Source organism: Rhyacophila brunnea, unplaced genomic scaffold (assembly GCF_057557595.1).
Source record: "Rhyacophila brunnea isolate RB1 unplaced genomic scaffold, BYU_Rbru_1.0 scaffold_9, whole genome shotgun sequence".
NCBI classification, from domain to species: Eukaryota; Metazoa; Arthropoda; class Insecta; order Trichoptera; family Rhyacophilidae; genus Rhyacophila; species Rhyacophila brunnea.
The window spans coordinates 41,664,687-41,688,596 of record NW_028233361.1 but is presented as its reverse complement, the minus strand read 5'-3'; the positions used below and the strand labels follow the sequence as shown (position 1 = coordinate 41,688,596).

The window sequence follows — 23,910 nt, the reverse complement described above, 5'->3', positions numbered from 1 at the left end:
TTTTTTTTACTACCCTCTACTTTCGAACATTCAACATTCGCACACCTTTTCAGGAACCAATTATGTGCGAAAGTCGAGGTCCTCCTGTAGTATGTTTATACGGAGGTAACGTATAGTTTATTAAGATATTTGATATGTATGTTTGTTTATTTAATTATTTTTTTTTAAGATATTGTGATATTTATTTTAAAAACAGGTTTGTTCTGCGTAGTTAATTGAAACTTCGTGTCGCACGAGGGGAAAAAATGATTGTTTTCCTTTAATAAAAATAATAATTCCAGTTAAGCGGCTTATTGCTACGGCTATCAAACGACTCTAATCTGATTATATTAAAAACGATTTTTTTTTTTCATTAAAAAATATGGAAATCACGAAATCAAACTGCGTCACTGTGTCAAAAACCGTGACGTATAAAGTTTAAGTACGAAATGTCCAACGCGTTCGCTTACGTGGTTAGGTTAAGTTGGTAACCCGTTTTACGTAAACGTCACAGACATTGACGGGTTTTGACAATCCATGAAAGAGGATAGTAAAAATGCACCGAAATATTGAAGAAATAAAAGCAGTACATACTTAATCATGTTGTTTTTAAATATTTATTTTGATTAAATATTTAACTAAGTATGTATGTATTTCTTATATATAAATCGAAGAGAAATTATTAATGTAAATATTAACATTTATATTATGATACACCTAATATATTATATCGACTTTAGAACGGAAGAAGGGCGTCATTCTGTATTTTTTTTTTTTTTTTTAAATAAAATAGGTTTTATTGCATAAAAACGTTGTACATGACTAAAAAGGTACACGTTGTGTCTAAAGGATGTAAGCTGCAAATGCCGATTCATTATCTAAATTTAGCTAATGTGACGTGGGAAAAACGACTTAGCCATCATTGCATAAACCGAGATCAGTTGTCAGAACGAAGAACAAGTTCAGAATTACGTATTCTTGACACGTGTTAAAGTGTATCCCATATTCTTCCACACTCGAGATCGGTTGCCTGTTACTTCACACCCGTTAGGTATTTCTGTTCCCATTAATTCTGTATTCCCTGTTTGTAAGTCTTATGTGTATACATGCATACAGGGTCTCGAAGATTGGGTAAAGCCAGCAGTGCATCTCCCACCGGGAGCCAATTTCGGATACCGTACATGGAAAGCCCTAAACAGACTTGTGAACCACGGTAGGGCGCTCACGAGACAACATGTTGAAATGGGGGTTCTTCTATGACCATACCTGCGAATCGGAATGCGACGAAATACAAAATACGGAACACCTATTTTCATGCAAGGTTTGTCCCAAGGCCTGAACAAAAACGATGCATAAGTGCGAGTGAGAAAGTATTCGATACCCTTATAATCTCTGCGACACGCGCTAGAGTAAGATAAAAGGTTTACAGATCTGGGAGATGGTTTGCTACGGTGTAGCCGGCAAATCTTCGCTTATTGCATAACTAAGCGTCGATAACCGTGTTACTAAAATTGCTATTTTTTGTGTTAAACATAAAGTCAGTGGTAAATATTTTTATTTAATTAAGTAGAAAAGATGGTTCTGTGTGTTGTATTAAAATGTAGTAGCCGTACTGATAAGCAAGAAGATGGTATTACGTTTCATAGGTAAGTTGATACATGTTCGTGATAATTTATTTGTATATTATTTTATTATATATTTTAATATCAGTGACCTAGTGTTTCTTTAAAATAACTTAAATTATGGATATCTTTACCTAATGGTTGCATTTTGACCGCTTAAAAATACTATATAACGTAAAAAAAATAGAAAATTATATTTTAATTCTGAGCGTCTAGTGCGAGCACTAGCGAAATGGTCTATGGTCTCGAACATATTTTGTAGACGAATGCGTTCGCTCGCCCACAAACCAAACGCACGGCACGCGGCTTCATTTAGCAGTGCAACGGGTGGCGTCTAGATGTATCTATAGTCTATGGTTTGTCCAGTAGGCTGCAATTTCGACGAGATCCTACAAGCTGAGGAAAATGGTGTTGAATTCGCCTACTTCTGGAGCGACCAACACATTGTAGCTATTGAAGACCAGACACGACGAAGAAGAACATGTATTTGATCTCAATAGGTACTATACGCCCATCTATTTCCGATAAAACATACAAATTTCCGTACACGTGAAATATATTTATAACAAGAGTAACCGGATATGTACGACGGTATTTATTTAACCCGGTCATTCGATGTCAATAAACCATTTTCTAATATCTATGTAATTAATATACTCAGATAAATACAATAACAATTATTACCATTGTAGATCAAGGTTACTTTGTATTTAAGATTTATTGATTTATTACTTCATTACTTTCATTTCCTGCAGAACTATTTGCAAGGCTTACAAAAAAAGAGTGACATGGTCAGTGTGCTAGGGCTATAATACCAACCTTTTTCAAAGTCACGAACCCCGACGACAGGGTCAGCGAACCTTGTTACGTACGCATGCCAAAATTTCCCAAATGATTATTTTTCGACTGTCTGACTTGCCGAGCAGAATTTCACAGGAAAAAAAATAGTTTTTAAGAATTATATTAAAAAATTATCATCATCATCAGCCTGAATCTATCCACTGCTGGATGAAGGCCTCTTCAAGCTGCTTCCACTTCTCTCGGTCCTGTGCATTGCGTTGCCACGTACTTCCAGAGGCCCTAGGTCTACCTTGCGGACCTTTTGTACTTCTTGGATACCACTAGATGACTAGATTTGTCCAACGATTGTCTCTTCTTCGAGCTATGTGTCCAGTTCATCTCCATTTAAGGCGTTTAATAAACTCTATTACATCGCAAACCCTTGGCTGCTTCCTTATCCACTCATTCCTCTTTTTGTGCCTTCGCGATATGCCCAGTATGCATCTCTCCATACCACGTTGTGCTACTTTCTACGTTTCTGAATCTCTCTTTTAATTAAGGTCCATGTTTCACACGCATATGTGATCACGGGAAGCACACACTGGTCGAACACTTTGCGCTTAGGCACAGTGGAAGGTCACTTTTGAAGACATTATTCAGGCGGTCAAAAGCACTCCAGCCTAAAAAAATATACTGTTCTAGAATCTAGATATTACTCACAAAACATAGCACACGTATAGCGGTTTTTTTTTCAATTACGCCATACAATTCGGTCCACCAATTACAATGTACTACTAGTTAAAATCGTCGTAAGGAAATAGGATGAGCGTAGCTTAATTGGAAAAGCAGACTGGCGCGAATACAGCAGTTACAGATTCAAATCCCTTCGGAATGTCGTGTGATGTTTTCAAATTATGTAATATGTTAAATGTGTACCTATAACTTGAAATGCTTTTTTAATTATGTCAAATATGATTTCGGTGTGGACCCTATATTGAAGGATGTATGCAGTTCATCGTGGGACACTTATTCGTGCGCCGCAGTACGTGAAACATTAACATTTTATCAAATGACGAGTTCTTCGTTGAACATTTCACCGTGGAATACATTTGTACGTATCTTACAAAATGCGGCGATAGTTTGCAAATAGAACTGTTCCAATTAGATTAACCCTAACCTAACCTAGTAAAGACATCTCATAAAATTCGCCACATGTTGTAGCATACGTACAAATATACTCCACGGTGAAATGTTCAACGAAGAACTCATTTGATTCAATGTTACACGAATTCATGTTTCACGTACTGCGGCGCACGAATAAGTGTCCTGCGGTGAACTGTTTACGTACAAATTTCCGGATACGATATTGAAGAAGATCGATTTGAATAGTGTGCCGTGATACGAAAAAGTTTGGTAAGCACTGTTCTAAATAAAATAAACAAAAATCGATGCTTCATAGTTAAAGATAGTCAAGAATAGAATACGAATACATATTATTAAGTATATTCGATCGACATAATAATATGTAGTTAAGTATACTGTGTGTGTAAGGTGCCCACTTTGGCATCGAGGACATACTAATTCACTATGCTTGTGAGAGATGTCTCACGATAAAGTCTACATTAATAAATAACTAATATGATTCCAATCAATAATAATTGGCAATTGTGCAATGGCCAATTGACAGGCCTCCGCGGTTACTAAATTTGATTTAACGACTTTTATTCTCCTTCTAAGATGACCAGGGCCGCCGCGGTGAATACAGCCGCCTGTTTGCGTAAAAAATACTCATTTAAGACATTTTACTCAAAGTGGACTAAGGTTGCATTGTTAGTTATTGGCCATTCCGGTCTCCGGGTGTAAATTACCCCAAACATGGTAAACGTGAAAATTTGAGACGGAATTGAGACCCAAATACAATACAAAATATAAAAGAATATTATAAATACTAAGTAAATAATTGAAAACCTTTGAAAAGTGTATGTCTTATTCTTTTATAACAACCTTCGTTTGTGAACAAATATGTTCTACCGTTAAAATTAAAAAATAAAGTAGGTACTATCATCTACTTACAGAATTTCCTTGAACCTCAACGACAGCATCTAAGTTTCTCTGATATTAAAAAAAATCCTGATAAGTACATTTTATTATTTTATAAGAAGCCCAAAGTGGAAATATTTTGAACGAAATGCATCAGTTCTTGAATCTCGTAAAGCCGCATTTAGACCAAGCGAACGAATGTTTGTTCTTCCCCCACTCCAGCGAAATTATTATGCTCGCTCCACAAAAAGCGTTTACGTCATGAGAATTTCGATAGAGTGGGGGAAGAACAAACATTCGCTCGCTTGGTCTAAATACGGCTTTAGATATCCAGAATTGTCAGATGTTTTTATTAATTATTTATTGACCGTGAAAGAATTAGTGTTAGTATTCTTAATTTAAAAATAGCTTGTTTTCGCTTACCTACTTAGTATGATTACCTAATATTATTAATATACATTTTCGGTAATACCCACAAAAATTTCCCGGCGTATGAAAATTGGAACCATCATTTAATACAGTTTATTATGGCATAACTCGGAAAAATCGGCAGTTCATAATTCGTAACGTGGGTCGATAGATAAGTAATTGTAAATTACCAATCATTAACGCCATGTATTCCCATAATTAGAATTGTGTTTGTATTGTAATAAAAATAATTGTATATGTAATTTTAATATGGGCTAATTATTGACAAAATTATATTTTAAAACGTCGTATTTATTTTTGTATGTGTTACGCCGAATGTGCGAAATTGATTATTACATGAAATGGGCAAAATTTGCCTAAATCATGAAAAATGCAAGTCCGTTGCCTTATTCATGAATTAGGCAAAATATCTGCCAAGTGCGTGAATTCGGAAGTAATTTTTCTGCCTAGTTCATGCATTGGGCAAATTAGATAGTAGCGCTACGGTGGTGTTTTTTGCAACTAAACCAAATGTGTCAAATAATGCTCATGCAGTGGTCAAAATAGATGGTCGCGCTCCGGTGGTGTTTTATGCAACTAATCAAACTAACCAAATGTGTCAAATGTCATTGATTTTATAAACATATCCAATCAATAACTACAATGACGTTCATATCCATTTACTATGTGCAAAAAAAAAACTAGAACTATAATATGATAACGAAAGAATTTTATTAAAAGGTATTTTCGCGATTTGACGTGCTTGGGTATCAATCGTGCAATGGTCGATTGTTTGTTTGTGATAGTATGATTTGATAGTTTGTTGATACTTGTTAGCTAACCTCAAAATGGACATTCAGTTGACTTCAGAATTAGAAAACCTAACCTAACCTAATAATATTATATTACGTCCAATTATAACTAATAAAACCATCCGTATTAAATTTACTTTTTCTACTGTCATCTTGACAGTTTAAGAATTCCATACCCTGGCGAATTCACACACTCGGCAGATAATTTACCTAATTCATGAATAAGGCAACGGGCTTGACTATTACATGAATTAAGCAAAATGTTGCCCATTTCATGTAATAGTCAATTTCGCACATTCGGCGTAACATATGCACGAAATTAATAATTATTAATTATGTATGAATTACTAATTAAATCAACAGAATCAAGGAGCGGCCGCTGCAGAGACATGGTGATCCGGTACAGAATATAGCCAAGAATCGGCAAAAAATGTATCCAACCCATGCCGCAACACCCGTGAGGGTTTCGAAATGTTTCTAAATTTTTTTTTAAATATGGACCTTCACTAGTGTGTTTATTTTGTAAGAAAAAGCTGAAGTATGTATACTTAAGTCTTGTATTTCTGTGACAATCAGGAAATCGAATATAGATTAACCTTGTCAACCGAAAATCATAGAAAGTGGGAACAAACATTCAATTATTAAATTAACAAAAGGGGAAAGAATAATATTATATTGACAGGCGACAAAGGTCAGTTAGCCGTGGAATATATTAAAAAACACACTAGAAAAAGTGTAATATTCGACAAATAAAACTGACACCCTGGTAAAGTGAAAATAAAATTTAAAAGTACATAATATTTATAAGCAAAATCATTGCTTTGGCAGTCCGTAAACAGACACTAGTAAGTGTCTATTGACAATCATCGTGCAAAAACGAATGAACAAAAATTATACGATTGCAAATTCAGATGTAAACATAAATAAAGTGAGAGAAAGTGTAGTAATTACAATTATATTAGGTATCTTGATTTATCTATAATACATATATCGATATGTCTGTAACGCATATAAATGTGTAGGAGAGAGTGAGACAGGGAGAAAACGTATTAAAAGGGGTAAGGTGAGATAAAGTAGGTATATACGTAAACGCAAATTCTAAATTTGAAAAATAAAAAGTTTATCATTCTTATATATTGAGATTACAATAAGTTATCCGTCTAACTGTCAAAACTGTCTAACTCGCTCTTAAAGTTAACACAGCGAAGAGAGGTGCTGTTAGTTAAAACATAGCACTTTTTGACAGTTTAGACGTTTAACGTATTGTAACAATTAACCGCATCAATACATAAATATGATAAACTACCCTATATAGGTGGACGCTATTTTATAAATTCTTAAAATAGGGTCTCCATAGCAAACTCGGTGTATTTCTTTGAACTTCTATAGATGTATAATTGTATTTTCACTGCTTTTGTATGTTATATTATTTCTCTTTTTATATTTTAATTTTTATCGTTTTTATTACTTTTTTCTTCATATTATTATTAATTTATATATCATGTCATGTTGTGAACGTTTAAAACTTATAATTTGTAATGTCCACAATATGTTAAAAAATAAATTGAATTGAATTAATAGCCGCCTCTTGTGTATAGAATAGATATAGCGCAGAGGTGTTTTCAAATTATGTATGCTCAATATAAAAAAAATATATGTTACATTCTCAAATCTTGTGAATTATTCATTGAATAAAAGAAATAGTTTATTAGGTGTGCATTATTTTCAATGTGTTGTCTTCACTGTACTAAAATGAAATGCCTCTATGTATACGCTAATATGGTAGGGCTCGCAGACCACTTGATTGTTATAAGAGAAGGTCCGCAACTCGACAAAAGTTGGGAGCCCGTGCTATAGAGATTTCAGACGCGTGTACGCATGGCACCTCACGTCACACGCGTAGAAATTGGGCTAATTAGACCACGTACGCCACTGCGAGATTTTTGTTAATATTTTCAGCAGTACATATTTAGATACCTAATAAATTATTATATTATTCATACATACAGGCATTTGGAAAAGAACTACGAGAAGGTACAGTTAAATTCATAATTTGAATACAATTGCATATAAAATACGTACATTAAAATGTATTTGTAACATTATCACAAGTTTAACAGCCCACATGCCCAACGTAGGTCAAAATGGAGATTTTACTAATGGTTTTGTAAATGCGTTTACAAATTAATAAACCTTAAAAATCTTAACACCACTGCACATGGATGTACTGAAATATGACTATATTCTAAAACATTAGATCGAGAGGTTTAAAAGAATACTATTTTATATTTTAAAAATACTTTATACAGTCAACAAATTAATGTTTAAAATAAATATAAAGGATAATAAGGCTTCAAAATTATATAAATAGATTATCTATAACGTTTAAGGGATGTCCAGGGTTATGCTCTGAAAATACGATTTTGACATACGTTGGGCATGTAGGCCCTTAAGCATAATTTTTAACATGATATGAAAAAATAAAGAAAATGAGTCGACATTTATCAAGTAGATTTATCTATAAAAAATCATATAAAAAACAAGGAAGTACATTGATCGAACTAAGTAGACAGCATCTAACGCTCACGCAAGTGGAATATATCAATACCCGAAGCGACTTGATTGGGCACAGCTATTTCCACCCCCCCCCCCCCTCCTAAGCCGATATTTTAAAAATAGGTGGAAGTATGGATATTGCTACCGATATTCGTGATAATATTGTGATAGTTGCAGTGTTTCTTGTACACCTAATATTTATAAGTCTGTGATCGATTGAATGACCTATGTAAAAAAAAAAACGCTTAAGTACCAAAGTGAACCTATCAATTAATCTATACAATATCATCAACATTTGGATACTCTTTAGTGTTTTTCAAGATATCGCTAGCCTTATACTACAAGGTTATAAGTGTTTATTTTTGACAAAAAGAACCTGACAACGAAGAACCTAGTATTCTAAACTGCCTCATTGTTAGATTATACGTTTTATAACTTTGCACTGTTTCTACATCGATACGTCTCTTTGCCTGATGACCTCGCATAAAATTAGATCAAAATAAATGATATTCACTTGTATTAATATAATATGTGTGTACTAATAAGAAAATAAATAGATCATTTTCATCCTAGAGGAGTGTAAAGTTATGAAGTAACAATATACTTTTGTTTCATCAAAGACAAACATTTACTTCACTCGCGAAATCAATGCATTTACAGGAAATAGTTTAAAACATTAAATGTATCCTTTAATTCTATTTAGATTTAAGACTTCCTATTTCGCACAGATCATTGTTTAAAAATCAGAGGTTCTCAACCAGTAAACTGAATTTATTATTAAATGAAAAAATATTTATGATATTATAACATTTTATATGTAGGTATGTGTAAATTTTATAAACCGACTCATTACTCCTCATGTGTGCCGCCCTTTGGATAACTGCCGCCGCTATGCGACGCATACTCAGAACAGATTAAGGCTATACTTCAGTTGAGGCATGGTCTAAAAAGATCGTGACTAGGCGATGCGCGGATTGTGCAAATGACGCGAGCCGAACGAAATATGATTTGTCATAAAAATTCAACATACGTCCATTTAATGTTATGTTATTGCTACATTAGTAATAATAATAGTATATTCATTGACATGTTTTCTTTTTCAAGTAAATGGGTAACGTTTTTTAGTCATCTTTACACGATTTAAAAATATATTCCTCCTACGCCATCACAAAACAAATTGACGTGCTTACACCTCGACTGTCGGTCTCCGATTCGCGACGAGTGAAAAATTTCGTCCCACCTATTGTTGAAAATTATTTGCCGTTTCACTTATGTAATAATCTCTTATAATAAACTCTTAATAAACATAATTCCGATAGGCTATATACCCCAATACATTACATTTTGACGCTGGGTCTTGAAATGAATCACACATTATAGACGTGCAATAGTGTGTGTTGAAACCTTCAAATACACCAATATTGAATGAGCGTCAGTGCATAAGCCGAGAGCTTTCAAAACGAAGGGCAACGGTATTCTTGACACGTGTTTAAGTTTATTCCATAATCTTCCACACTAGAGATCGGTTGCCTGTTACTTCAGACCCGCTAGGTATCTCAGTTACCATTATTTCCGAGTTCCCTGGACGAATAGTCTGCCTGCACCCACGGGCCGTCACTGTGTATAATTTAACTATTTTTCAGTGCGTTGTGCAAATGACAGTAACGCTATTTTAGTGTGTTTTGTTAATCTGTCGTCATCGACTTTAAAATACTATTTTATTTAATTGGAATTGCGCAGAAGACCAGTGCGCATTTAACGATAATTTTTTTTGAAAAATTATAATATGTAAGATAAATACGAAAATACAGATAATACACCAAATCAGTATAGTTACATACTTTAATTGATATAAAAATACAACATTTTTTATTGCGGTCTGATTTAGATTAAACTCATTTCATAATCAGATATAGGTATCAGCGAATATACGTTGTAATAAAATTGCAAGTCGTTACTATCGGCGCACATTTACGGATGAAGTGATTAATTGGGCAAAATACATAAAACCTGGGCAAAATGATAAATAGTTATATTAATTAATTGTTTATTTAATTTATTGTTTTGACTTGTATTAAATAATAAAAAATACTCAATTTATTTTGTTATGAAACGTGTTGTTATGTACAATTTTATTTTATTCTTCTTTTTATATACAACAGGAGATATATTATATACCATAGAACAGGGGCGGGCAAAGTGCGGCCCGCCGGGTATTTTTTTGCGGCCCGCCATTATTAATTGTACTTCTAATTACGAATAACTTTTTATGTATTTTTAAAAAAATATTGACAATAGATTAAAATTTGAAGAACTTGTTGTTTCTTAAATGTATTATCTCAGTACGTCTTCCTTGCGTCTCGTCTCACACTATATAACCACTATTTTCTACGTTGTACATCGATTGGGAATGAATGGAAAGAAATTTCGGATTGTTATCTCGCTCTGGATGTAGATATTGTATGTAGATCAATGGATATTGATAGTGTACCGACAGAGCTACAACTTGAGATTATTGATCTGCAGTGTGACACTGATTTAAGAGAATTGCATCGTCGTGAAGAAATCTCCAAATTTTACAAAAATTAATTCAGACCTTAATTCAGACGAATTCGACCAACTTAAAGATTATGCAAGAAAAATGTTCGTTATTTTTGGATCAACCTATATATGTGAACAAACATTATCGATCATGAACCTCAATAAAAATTCTTTACGATCAAATATCTCCGATGCCCATAAGCAGTTTTGAGAATATCAACTACAAAATTAACACATGAATTTAAAAAAAATGTTCAAAAATGTACAACAGTTTCATTCTTCTCATTAATTTTTTGTAATGTTTATTTTTCGTGATAATAAATAGTGTATATCTAAAAATGGTATTTTACTTGCGGCCCGTCGCTCATTTTGAATTCTTGAATTTGGCACTCCATCCAAAAAGTTTGCCCCCCCCCTGCCATAGAGTTAACGAAAAAAGGGAAAGTAGTGTTTGTGTTAATTTTGTCCGGTTAAAATAATAAATAATATCACTATGCCAGGGCATTATACAGGTATACAGGATGTCCTTATCATTCAGTCCATAACATAATTAATTACTTACAGTAATAAAAAGATTCGCTAGAGTAGGTATATGCTTCATAAATCATAACTTTGCACTCCGGCTCTAGGATGAAAATGATGTAATATATGTATATTCTAAAAATATTGTTTTAGCATAATATATTATCCGTATATTTATTTATTACTAAGTATCTACATATAAATACAATGAAATATTTAGTATATTTGTTTGAAATATTTTTATTTTTTCAACCATGTCCGATCCTGATAGGATCATATGGGCCTCCACAGAGTGGAGGTTTATTATTGACAGATTTTGTTTTTTACGAGAAATGGATGTCAGCCACTTGCTCAACCTATTAGGTCCATACCCTGACACACACAAATTGAAAAACAATTTTTGTACTTGCCAGACCCAGGATTCGAACCTGGGACCCACGGCTTTGTAGTCCAACGCTTATGCCGCGCGGCCACCGTGGGCGTTTGAAATATATTGACACAATAATATATTCTCTCATGTCAGTAGATTGGAGATGTTAATACTAGGTAAAACCCCAGGTTTCAACATTCTGACACAATTGCCATGTTATATATTAATTTTACAATCAATTTTAAAAGAATTACTAGCTATTATGGGAACAAACAAGATGTGGTGTATATTTTTAAAATCAAAAGGTTTTCATATTACTTTCAAAAAAGTGGAATATTGTTATCAAAATACAATTGACAACTAATTTGTAAATAGGTTAATAAAATTTAGCTTGCCCACTCCACACGCAAGGAGTGACAGCAAAATATACTACATACATTCATTTGTTTTGAAAATCGCCCATCAAAAGTATTCAGTAAAATCTGAATATCCACAGCATGACAAACATGTTACTGTTTTAGGTAATGGGTTCTGTATTAGGTAAGTATCATAAGATAGGTATATTACAAATATTATTCTATAATATTTTCAAATATTACCTCAAAAAACCACACCAATATATGATTCGCGCCTACATACTGAGAGGGAATTTTGTAAATGAAAAATACAATTCTTTTTGGCTTTTGTTTTTTTAATTCAGAGTCAGAGAAACAAAATCATTATTTTTCAGTTTGTTGTTCAGAGGCGTGCATTTCAAAAAAAATCCGACCATGTCCGATCCTAATAAGATATGGGCCTCCGCAGAGTGGAGGTTTGTAATGACAGATTTAATTTTTTTACGAGAAATGGATGTCAGCCTCTTGCTCATCCTATTAATATGTCCGTACTCTGACTCACACACAAATTGAAAAACAATATGTGCACTTGCCAGACCCAGGATTCGAACCTGGGACCCACGACGCTATAGGCCGACGTTTCAAAATTAAATTATTATTATTAGAAGTATTGGAAGCCAGTCGCATGGACAAAAGCTTTGAAGCCAGTTTTGATGTGTTACTTTATGACGGTCAGAGCGTGATGCCATAAAACGCAAGAAATACAAAGCCAGATGGACTTTATTAAGTAAGTTAATATCAGCAGAATAGTACACCAATATGGTACAAAGTATATTGGAAGCTGGATAATAAAATTATTCAAGCCAATAAAAATACTATTTACTACCTAATCGAATTTATTACTTACCTATTTATATTTTCATAAAATATAGCAACTACCTACATACTTAATTGAAGTGGAAAAAAAGCCACGTACCTAACTGCAAATAGATACATTGAGAATGTAAAAAAATTAAAACTAAGTACTTACCTACTAGTAGATTTTTCAATTTTATACAAACAACGTTATTTTTTAGTAAATAATACTTGAACGAGATAGTGATGAATGCGGTTTTGTAAGGTACAGCATGGATTTTTAAAGTTAAGGTTTACATACATTTTGAGGTTATCTATTGCAAGAAATATACTGTCTCATATAAATGTGCAGGCTAACTTTCACAATATGCAACTTTACGTATTCACTGGTGTGTTATTGTGTGATGGACATGCGAACAGATGTGAATTTAATTCAAAAGAATGTAATTACGTAATTTAAACTTGAAGATCACTATGACAAAACTTGTGTGCGAAAAAGATATTTTGAAATCGGTTTTGCAATTGTAACATAAACTTACCCCAGGCATTTATTGATCTGGCAGATAAAACCACACACACTAAACTTATAAAAAACTTCAAAAACATTTTAAATTCGTTACGATGTCATTTAAATCCAATATTCTATCGTTTTATTTCGTACTGTCAAGTAGACCGGAGAAACTTAACACTACACTACGACCGATGCCACAGTTCACACAAGACTGAATTCACCCATTGAGCATGCGCGCTATTTACTGAGTATTTCTCACGTTCGCATTTAATTATCGGTATTAGGAACCAGTGTTGCCAAGATTTTGAACTTGAATATAAATCCCCTATTCCAAAACACCTATATTAATTTTATCTACGACAGTATAGTAATGAAAGTTTGGTGTAATATTATTTGTTATTTTATCACGTCTATTACAACATATAGGGTTAATGTGCTATTATAACTTTCTTTTTTGACCAAACCAAACCTAACCTAACCTAATCTAATCTACCCCAACCTAATATTATAATCTTAGTTTGTGATAATGATGCATCAAAATGTATGAAAATTTCAAATTTTAAATTAATAATAATTATTGGATCTAAAAGCATATGCGCCGACAGAAGAATGTATTTATTATAATTGTCTACATGGAATAAACTATTTTCGTAAAAAAAATCATAAAAGCCCATGACGGCCATCTGCGGCACAATTACCATATATTTGTTATTTTATCACGTCTATTACAATATAATAGATAAAAACGTACCTACCATTCATGAAACAAAATGATTATTATACCTGTGGGTCTATTATATACTTCATCATCCAGCCTAAATCTATCCACTGCTGGATGAAGCCCTCTTCAAGCTGCTTCCACTTCTCTCGGTCATGTGCGTTGCGCTGCCACGTACTTCCACAGAACTTTATCATTTCATCGATCCAGCGGCCTCTAGGTCTACCTTGCTGACGTTTTGTACTTCTTGGATACCACTGGATGACTAATTTTGTCCAACGATTGTCTCTTCTTCGAGCTATGTGTCCAGCCCATCTCCATTTGAGGTTTTTTTGAAGATTTGTGCATATTTCAGAATGCTGCATAATATTGATGCTATTCGATTATCATTTCTGCGGGCGGTAATTTGCACGATTTTGAAAGAAAAAAAATGTTTGTGATCCTACATTTATTTGTAGATTGCAATTCTCCAATTAGATTGAATGAGATGATTTTATATTGATTCGATGCACAGATTTGATAATAAACGACATTTATGTATTTACTTATTTTCAAACCTTTAAATTTTAAATCAATCTAATTGGAACATCGCTGTATACAAAATATAAACGTCGCACCACAAATAAAAATGTCAAGTGTGTTTAATTAAAATTCGTACCCTAAAAATTTAATTACCTCACAGTGACATTTGATTCGATATTAATGCTTTTCTGCCATCTGTAATGGTAATAAATAAAAATTGATATAAAAATATAATTGATCCATTTTCTTGAATCGTGTTATTTAAATTTAATAATCGTATCTGAAAACATTAAAATTATAAATATTATTTTTAAATTCCAAGATCAAACAAAACAACACACACATTAGTTGAATACGTTAGGTTTATAATTATTTTATTAGTGATTGCAGATAATAATATGATATTTATAATTTATATTACATTATTTTTATGATGGTTTGGAATGAAAATTTTATTTTATTTTTTATTTTAATAATGTTTTAAATTAAAGAAAAATTAACAAAAATAACTTAAACCGTTATAATGGAGTCTTATACTAAACGCCAGTAAATAATTAGGTATGTAATGATTGTAATGAGTAATGACTAATAAATGAGTAATGAATTATTTTTATCATTAAAAAATAGTTTTGCAAGTTCACTCTAGAACTGAGTTGAGATTTTTGAAATCCTTTTCGTTTATATCTAATTGATATTCGGTGTGAACACAATGCCATGTAATGCATAATATCTGCATTCAGTAATCGTTTTCAGTTGTTCCTATATTATGCCAGAGTTTCCCAAATATTTCGGACTGCCATCCTCTTTTAGAGTAAGTATATAATTTTTCATTGGGCCTGAAGTCAATTCGACAATAGTTAAACTTTCTGCTACTTCCTCATACGATATAAAAAAGTTAAAAATACTTTCAAGGTGGAGACTTTTATATTCAAGAACGAGAGAAATGAAGGTCGCTCAGGGAACACAAAATTTATGGGAACTGGCTTACTCTGCTGGGTGTGGTATAACAATTTAAATAACTCGGTCTGGAAAATATGAGATAAACTTAAACACGTGTTAAAGAATATGCTATTTTCAATCGTTTCTTTTTTAACTTTTTTACTTTAGTTTGTCACGTTAATGATTAACGTGAAAAACTATACTTACGTGCCTTCAATCCTTGGGAACAGTCGACGCGATTTTTTTTACTTGGGTTTTATGGCGTTCATGCCATAAACAACACTGCTTCAGAACTTTGGTCCATGGCGATGGCTTTTACATTTATATTAATCTGTTCTGTAGGGCAGCTGCAGTGACACAGGACACTCTATGTGAACTCTACATAAATTAATTGTTGGTTAGGGGCGGCAAAGGGTTACATGTAAATAATTGTAAATTTACGTAAGTATTACATTTCACCGCACCACAATTCAACAAAGAGATGGTCGTAAAGCATTGCGATACAAAAAATGATTGGTTGTTTGTGAAGTATTGCAGACAGATGTTCCAATTTTAATAGATTCAATAATAACATTAATTTGAATAATTTTATATTGATTGGTATCAATCATTTCTATCTGATAATAACGCTACCAGTATTATCAGATATTTTGATAGATACGACTTGGTACTGACGAGCACCTACCACAATTCTATATTATATTCTACGATACGATTGTATTTCTACTTTACTTATCTTCTTATTTTTTTTCTGTTTTCCTTAGTATTCCAGTGGGGTTTATTACGTTTTTTTAAGTGTTGTATTTAGACATGTATTTGATTTCAATGCTATACGGGCATACTACTATCGGCTTCCGATACAATAGCTTACGTGGTTAGTGGCATCCCATGGGGGCAGGCAAATCATGCGTTATATAGGGGAGATAGATACATTATGAAGGGCGGCAAATGAAAATAACGAATATAATATTATTATTGTTCTAATAAGTCAATGCCGGTTTATCGCACGGGTAAAATTTTCACAGGGGTCCTCCCAACTTGTCAGCGTCACAAACCTCCGCACACATTGCTAAAACATTGCTGTTTGACAGTATGTTTCGTGGCAATGCTACAATTCTCAGTAGATTGAGTTGATTGAGTCATTTTTTGAAGATTTTTGTTCACTTTTGTGTTTAAGATAGCTGACAGCAATGCCTTCAATCAGCGCTCGAAATGGAATATTTTACGAACCGGAGCGTTCAATAATTTTACGAAAATATTAACATAGTTATCTAATTGCATTTGTATTTTATAAAAATAAGTGTGTTAGATTTTTACATTATATGGAAAATCTAGTTGAGACGGTCAAATTAATATATCCACGAGACGGAGCGATAATTTTGGGGATTTTACGAACCGGAACGGCGCTCCGGTGCGCTGCGGTCCATTTCGAGCCCTGCCTTGAATGAAGTTGATATTTTTTTCTCTAGCGACACTAACGATCTTTGTATATTATGTTTGTCAAAACTCAAAACGAATTGATATTCATATTTACAAACAAAATGTGAATATGAATATCATTTATTTTGTTTTGCAACTAAAAAACTGAAATACCGAAATATTATTGTAGTTCAAGGTAATGGATGATCTTACATGAAACTTGAGATTAAAAGTAGTACAACGGGGTATACTTAGACAGGGGCGCCAATAAATTCAATAAAATAAAAAGTTTGAAAAGTACGTGGAGAAAATAATTTTGAAAACATTTTATACTATTCAGGCCCTCTCTTAATAATATAAAAAGCTTTAATAAGCAGATAACTTCTGGTAAAGCAGGAAACTACATCAAATATTTTATTTTGTAGTTTAAAAATAAATCAACAGATGCCAATATAAAATATTGACGAAATTAAATTATTAAAAATTTCTATTCCCATTATTTTTTACACAAATTATTTCATAATTAATTCGTTTTACTAAGAATACATACCTATTTTACTAATTAATACTAATCTATACTAGACCTATTTACAGTAAAAATTGTATTTCAGAACATACATAACAAAACAAAAAATATATTTATAATGAAATATGTAATGTGTGTGTAAATTTGTACAAATTTACCGCGCAATGAAAAGCGGAATATTAAAATACTGAATAACTAATAATAATAAATGTCGTAACTGCTGACAATAGGTAGTCCAAATACAGATAATAAAAAACCCCTTATTTAGATTACATAGGTACCTATTTTATGTATCCAATTGAAAATATTCTATAAATATTCGGTTTTGAACATAAGATTTAAAAAAAAATGTTAATCAAAACCAGTGATTCTCAACCGGTTCGCGAGGCATAATATAAGGAGCTCCAGTTCCTCGAGAATCGTAAAAGCCACAACAGTAAAAAAAGGTTTAACGTGACCATTATTATTGTTAGTTTAAAGTAAAAATCGAGGATTTTAATAATCAGTAATGAAGATCACCGCCTACTACGCACTGCTAATTTTATTTTTGTCAAAGAGTTTTAAATTTGCACAATAATTTTATAGCTACCCACAGCACGCAACAGATTTTTCACATACTGTATTATTATTATTAGTATGATATTTATTTGTCTGCCAAATAAGTATTGGGCTATTATTGTGTCGCCTTTGTGATTTTGTTTTGGTAAATAATTCAGTTGAAAATGTCCCTTTGAGACGGACGAAACCGGTCCAAATTTATCAAACAAAAAATTGTTATAAGTACAAATAAATGCGTTTTATTAAATTAATCAATAATACCTACAATACAGTTCCATATATTTATAAAGGTATACTTTTATAATAATTTTCCTATCGGGATCTGAATATTTGTCGGCCAGGTAGAGGTTCCTAGAGTTTCTAGAAAATATTCAAAGGGTTCCTCCAAACAAAAAAAGTTGGGAATCACTTGATTCCAAACCGTCATGCATCTATCCGGCAAACAATAATTAATAGAAAAACTCTGAAAAATGGATAAAGTAATCACTATATTGTATCTAAAACACTAAAACGAAAATATCTACAAGAAGTAAATCGCAGGAAACTTCAATTACATATGTTTTTTTCGATGCGATTGTCAAAATTTAATCAATGTTATCAAAATATGGCAATTATTTTACTTATTATGATGATCGCATAGCAGTGGCGAAGGGTGGAGGTAGGCTATTGAGATCCGACATAAATTAATGCACACTAAACGTTGTTAGTTGTAATTATTTGTTTTCATTGAAGTAAGAATATAAATTGCAGATGGTGCTGGTTAGTTTTTAAAATTCAATTAAACCATGCCTAAACCGCCTAAACCAGGGGTGACGAACCTGCGGCCTTTTAGGGTCTCAATTCAACTATGGCTTTTGACTGAATCCAATAAATCCTTTTATTTTTATATAACTTTTTATTTATAACTAAAGCTACTATTTTAAGTGACACTGCTACAAGTTATACATATCGTTAACTATATTCGTACAACGGCATCGGCAGTTTCGTAACACGCTGAAGTTGAACGATGAGATATTCAGTGTGGATTTGCTGTATCATTCTAAAGTGGGATGGTTATCGTAGGGACAGGTGTTGGTCAAAATTTTGTCTCTGTAAGAACAGATACGTAGTTGAATTTTATGAAGAACAGAATCTACGATGTCGGTTATTGAAAGTAACCATATGTGTGATATTCATGTTATATCAAAATGACTTGGATATTTAGTAGTAGGTAGAAATATATGGCCGTATATTAAAGACCGTCCAACATCTTTGGGTCGTATAGTACTGACATAAAATTCAGGTCTAAATAAAACACGGTTTTTGTCGGTTTACAGAAAGCCAGCAGCAAACAATTTTTGAAAATAGTCAATATACTGGATTATTTGTTAGGTCAGGTTAGGTTAGGTTAGGTATTCATTCTTGAATTCATGAATTTTGCCAAAATCAGCTATGAAAATTGAATTAATGATCATATTGAATCTAATAAGATTGGAGACCGTATAGTATACTCTCATCTCTTTCCGATAAGAAAGCTCACGGCGAACTGTGCCACGGTGAAATGTTTTACGTATAATTTACATGTAACCGATCCAAAAACCATTGCGAAATCACTACTTGTCTTATCTTTACCAGATGGTGAAATTTTCCATTTCGTACACTATGAATTTGTGACGATTCTGTTCCAAATGAAATTATTAACCTAATAGTAAATAGGCAGACTATAATTTCTTGATTAAGTCAATTTGAATGTGTGCTTGAAAATGCTATTTTTGTGTCGTTACTTACGAGTTAGAGCAGCCGCTCTGGCGGGAACGAACCCAAAATAGATTATTATAACTTCGCGTTTGTCGATTTCACCGTTCAGCGCGTTATACTGGAATGCACAGCAATGACGTTTTAATCAAAGATTCTGATTCTCTGAAACAAAATCATTTTGAAACGACTGTAATCTGAAGTATGATTTAAGGAAGCAGCGTTGCCAACTTGGCGGTTTTCTTGCCGGATCTAGCATATTTGAATAAGCATCCTTCCAAAATATGCATTTAGTGTACGGCTTTAAATCTGGATGAGTTCGGATGAGTTACCAGAAGGGTGGGCCATGTACGCATCCCCGGACGGTAAAAGAAGACATGGTCGGCCGAAACGTAGATGGTTGGACTATGGTACTGGAGATTGAAAAACATTCAGGGTGGAAAAACTTTTTGGAGGTTTCCAAGGGTTGTAGTGCCATAAATGATAATGAATATTCTAGAGCTAGACATTATATAAAAATATCCTTAATACACTGTCGGTAGTCAGCGCCGATTTTCTTTGACGCAAATGACGCAATCGATTAGTTAGATTTAAAAGGGGGCCTTGAAACAGCCCAAACCAGTCACATATTTATTAAATGATATAAAAATCTTAAAAATTTTAAAAACGATATTTCCCAAAGCATAACAAAATCCCTGCAACAAAGATCAAAAGGGCATAGGCCAGGGATGGGCATACTTGAGGTCACCGAGAGCCAATATCTGGATTTTCATATAATATAAAGAGTCACACCATATTCACATTTAGAAAGGAAAACTCGCGAAAATACATGTAGGTATAATGAGGAAAGAAAATACCAATATTTTTATCAAGAGATATTGGAAGCAGCACTTAACCTTAACCCATCGAAGAGCCGCATTTGCCTCGTCTGGCATAGGCCCTAGGTATATTATAATCACTCTAACAGATAATTAAAATACTTTGTACACAAAAAAACACTAATATTATTTATTATGTGTTATCCTTATTACTTATCTTATCACAGTTATCACTTATCAGTGACACTATCATCTTCTATAATAATTGAATAGAGATGAGATCCATTGTTATTTTACGTTGATAGTTGGCATGTATGGTTTTAATTTTATTGTTTATGTTGACGGGGCCTGAAAAATCAGCCTCAAAGACCCCAAACCCACCACTGGCAGTATTTTAAAATACTTAGGTATATGATACAAAATGAAATTGAATGCTGAATTCTGCCAGTTTCTATGTTAAGAATTTTCAAAGCGAGGCATTGCTCTCTAGAAATACAATCTGTAATAGCTAAAATCTCAAGTAGTGAGCTTTCTCCCATAAAAATCAACATCAATCATAGTAGAGTTTCGTAATCGATTTGACTGGACCAATTTTCAATTAGTGCACTGCTCACATGTGATTGAGATATTCGAGAGTAACGCATAGAAAATAGAACTCAGACAAGGTGATATTCAACCTTTTTTGGAAACTTACTTTGATTTTACTTTATCAATTTATGTACATTTTTCTATTATGGTGAATGCTCCACCTACCAGAGGCCCCTAGCGGAAAAGACGTTGCTTAAAATTTGGTATAAAGATTTAGAAAATAATCGTGATTAGTTTATTGCAGTGATTCCCAACGTGGGGCGTACGCCCAAATGGGGGGAAATTAGAATGTTTTGGGGGACAAAAATGTCATCTTGAAAATCATTTGAAGATGAAGCAGCACATAGCACTAATTTTCTTCCGAGTTGTACATGTAACGTAATATACATATTTAATTGCGAAAGTTAAATTAAATTGCCAATGTGCATTTTTTATTTGAAGCAATTCACTTTTTTCCGAATTATTTAGGTAACAATAAATTTTGATAGGGGCTTGGCAGAAGGAAGGTTTTTTTTTTTTTTTAGAATTATTAATAACCATATCCTTGCTTTTTCGTACAAGGTGGTTGTTAGTAATTTTGAACAATCACAAACACCCAGGCTTTTGAGAAAAACACATAAATGTTTTTGTCATGACCGGGAATCGAACCCAGGAACTCTCGGGTGGAAGGCGAGGCAGAAGGAAGGTTGGAAAACACTGTATATTGGTATCTTTAAATTCACAATTTTTTTAGCTTTCCTCCCAAAAAAATCGATTCTTGTCTATTTAGTCTTTGTGGAACCCAAAGGCAAACAAATTTTGAAAATAGCTGATTATTTTGTTAGGTTAGGTTAGGGTTAGGTTGTCATTCTTGAATTTATGAATTTTGCCGAAATCGTCTATGAAAATTGCCGCTGTTCCCGCCTGGCTTCCAGTAAACAGTCATATAGGTATACCTACCAAAATTTCCGTTCAAGGTTTCAGTCGACTATTATAACTTTTTAACTTTCCTACAAAAAAATACGGAATCTGAGCTTCTGTATTTCACGAATAAAATTTTATATTCTTGGTGACTACTTCGACAAAACGAGAAATCAACTTCTCACAATTTCAAAAATAAATATTATTATAATCATTAGTGTCCGCTTGTGTCGTCCGCGTTGCCTGTATGTTGTATGTTGCGTCAGAATATTAAAGTAACCATTAGATGCCTCAGGTGGTAGTATCCCGCGCTCGAAATGGAAAATTTTACGAACCGGAGCTCTCAATAATTTTCCGAAAATATTAACATACCTAGATATTAATTTTATGTAAGTATATCTTATAAAAATAAATGTGTTAAATTTTGTTGTTATAATATGGCCTATCTCGCTCAAATAGTCAGAAATTTGATGCGCATGAAAATGAAAATCCAGCGTTTTTCAACACATTTAAAGCTGTTCGGGGCATCAAAAAACGCTAGTAAAAACGCCACAAGCCAGATGCTTTTTTTTGCAAGCTAGACTCCGATTTCTATAAGCTGGCATACGCGTCATCAGCGACTCTAGAGTCTGTCTTCTATAAGCTGGCGTGCGGTTTCCCCCCCCCCCCCGCTTCAGCATCCATCTCGTTCCCCCCCATTGAAAACGATGGCACAATGCTTTCCGTGTGACGTGTACGCCAGTTTATAGAATACAGACTCTAGATGCCTATTGAAAAATGCTAGACCTGGAAAGAAAAACGCTAAATTGGCAACGCTGGACACATTCCTTGCCTGTTGTAGAATGCCAAGAGTAGAGGGTATACCCGTGTAGAAGGTTGTTCGACGGCTAAATCATCCTCAGTCACGAGGTCCTGATGAAGAAGAAGGAGAAGTAATATTCCATTATCAGTAATTTGTATTTTTTTCGCGCGCTCTTCTCCCGACACAACCTCAAGTTAGAACTAACAGTATCGATGTAGTTACAATGTTAGAGTAAGATTGCAGTATTTTCATTTTTCGAGTACATACTTATTAAGTTATTAGATTCAGGGTTAGTTCTATTAGCAGTCATGTTGCATCATTCATAATGCCAACACAATTTTTATTACCGCCTGTTAATAATTAATTCACACTTGACGCGTACATTCAAACCATTTTGCCCCATTAAAACTGCAATTTGAATGTGCTTCTGTTTTGATGTCAGCGTATTATCTTACACAATGTTAGGCATCTACTGTTCCAGATTCATTAAGAGAGGTATAATCACTACAGAAATCGTGGAACTAGGAATATATTTCTGTTTTCTATAAGGAGTAGAACGTATTTAAAAAATGTATACAATAAGGAAATAAGTTGACCACTAGTCAGTGGTGGTATTTAACCATTCGTTCAACCCATTGGGTTATTGGTTTTATTTATGAAACTGAAATTGGAAGGGGTTGCTAACGTTATGGATAGACTAATTTGTAGCAAACACTATGCATGTGATTTACAATTAATCTGTCAGGGCTGCACTGAGATCATTAAACTGTGTGGAATAAGTACCTACTAGATACTGTGTTTTATTGTTATTACAGCGCTTTACTTAGCTCGTATTCTTATTTGTCCGGTACAAATCTTGCAATCGATTTTTAACTAACTTCCCGACTAGCTAGACATTTGAAACTTTTAGAATATATCAGAACACGATGCCAATGCATTTTTTTAATACTTTTAGCCATTTTTAAGTAGAATTGATTTAATTTTCAGTTAATTCTGTTTTGTATGAAAAGTTATTTCGGAAGAAATCCGTAAAAAGTAAAACTATTATTGGTTGC

The 23,910-nt window shown here is 33.2% G+C and overlaps 1 protein-coding gene across 2 annotated transcripts in view; it reads right to left on the bottom strand.

Annotated features, from left to right (window-relative positions):
- Positions 1-13,544, bottom strand: part of cue (Low-density lipoprotein receptor repeat domain-containing protein cueball) — a 96,089-nt gene extending 82,545 nt beyond the window's left edge. For both annotated transcript variants that reach the window (XR_015072123.1, XM_085959800.1), the window contains exon 1: positions 13,360-13,544. Coding sequence is in view for 1 of the 2 variants with exons in the window: in XM_085959800.1 (XP_085815926.1) it covers positions 13,360-13,426 (67 nt within the window). In the remaining variant the exon portion in view is untranslated. The remainder of the gene's footprint in view (positions 1-13,359) is intronic.
- Between the last annotated feature and the right edge of the window lie 10,366 nt (positions 13,545-23,910).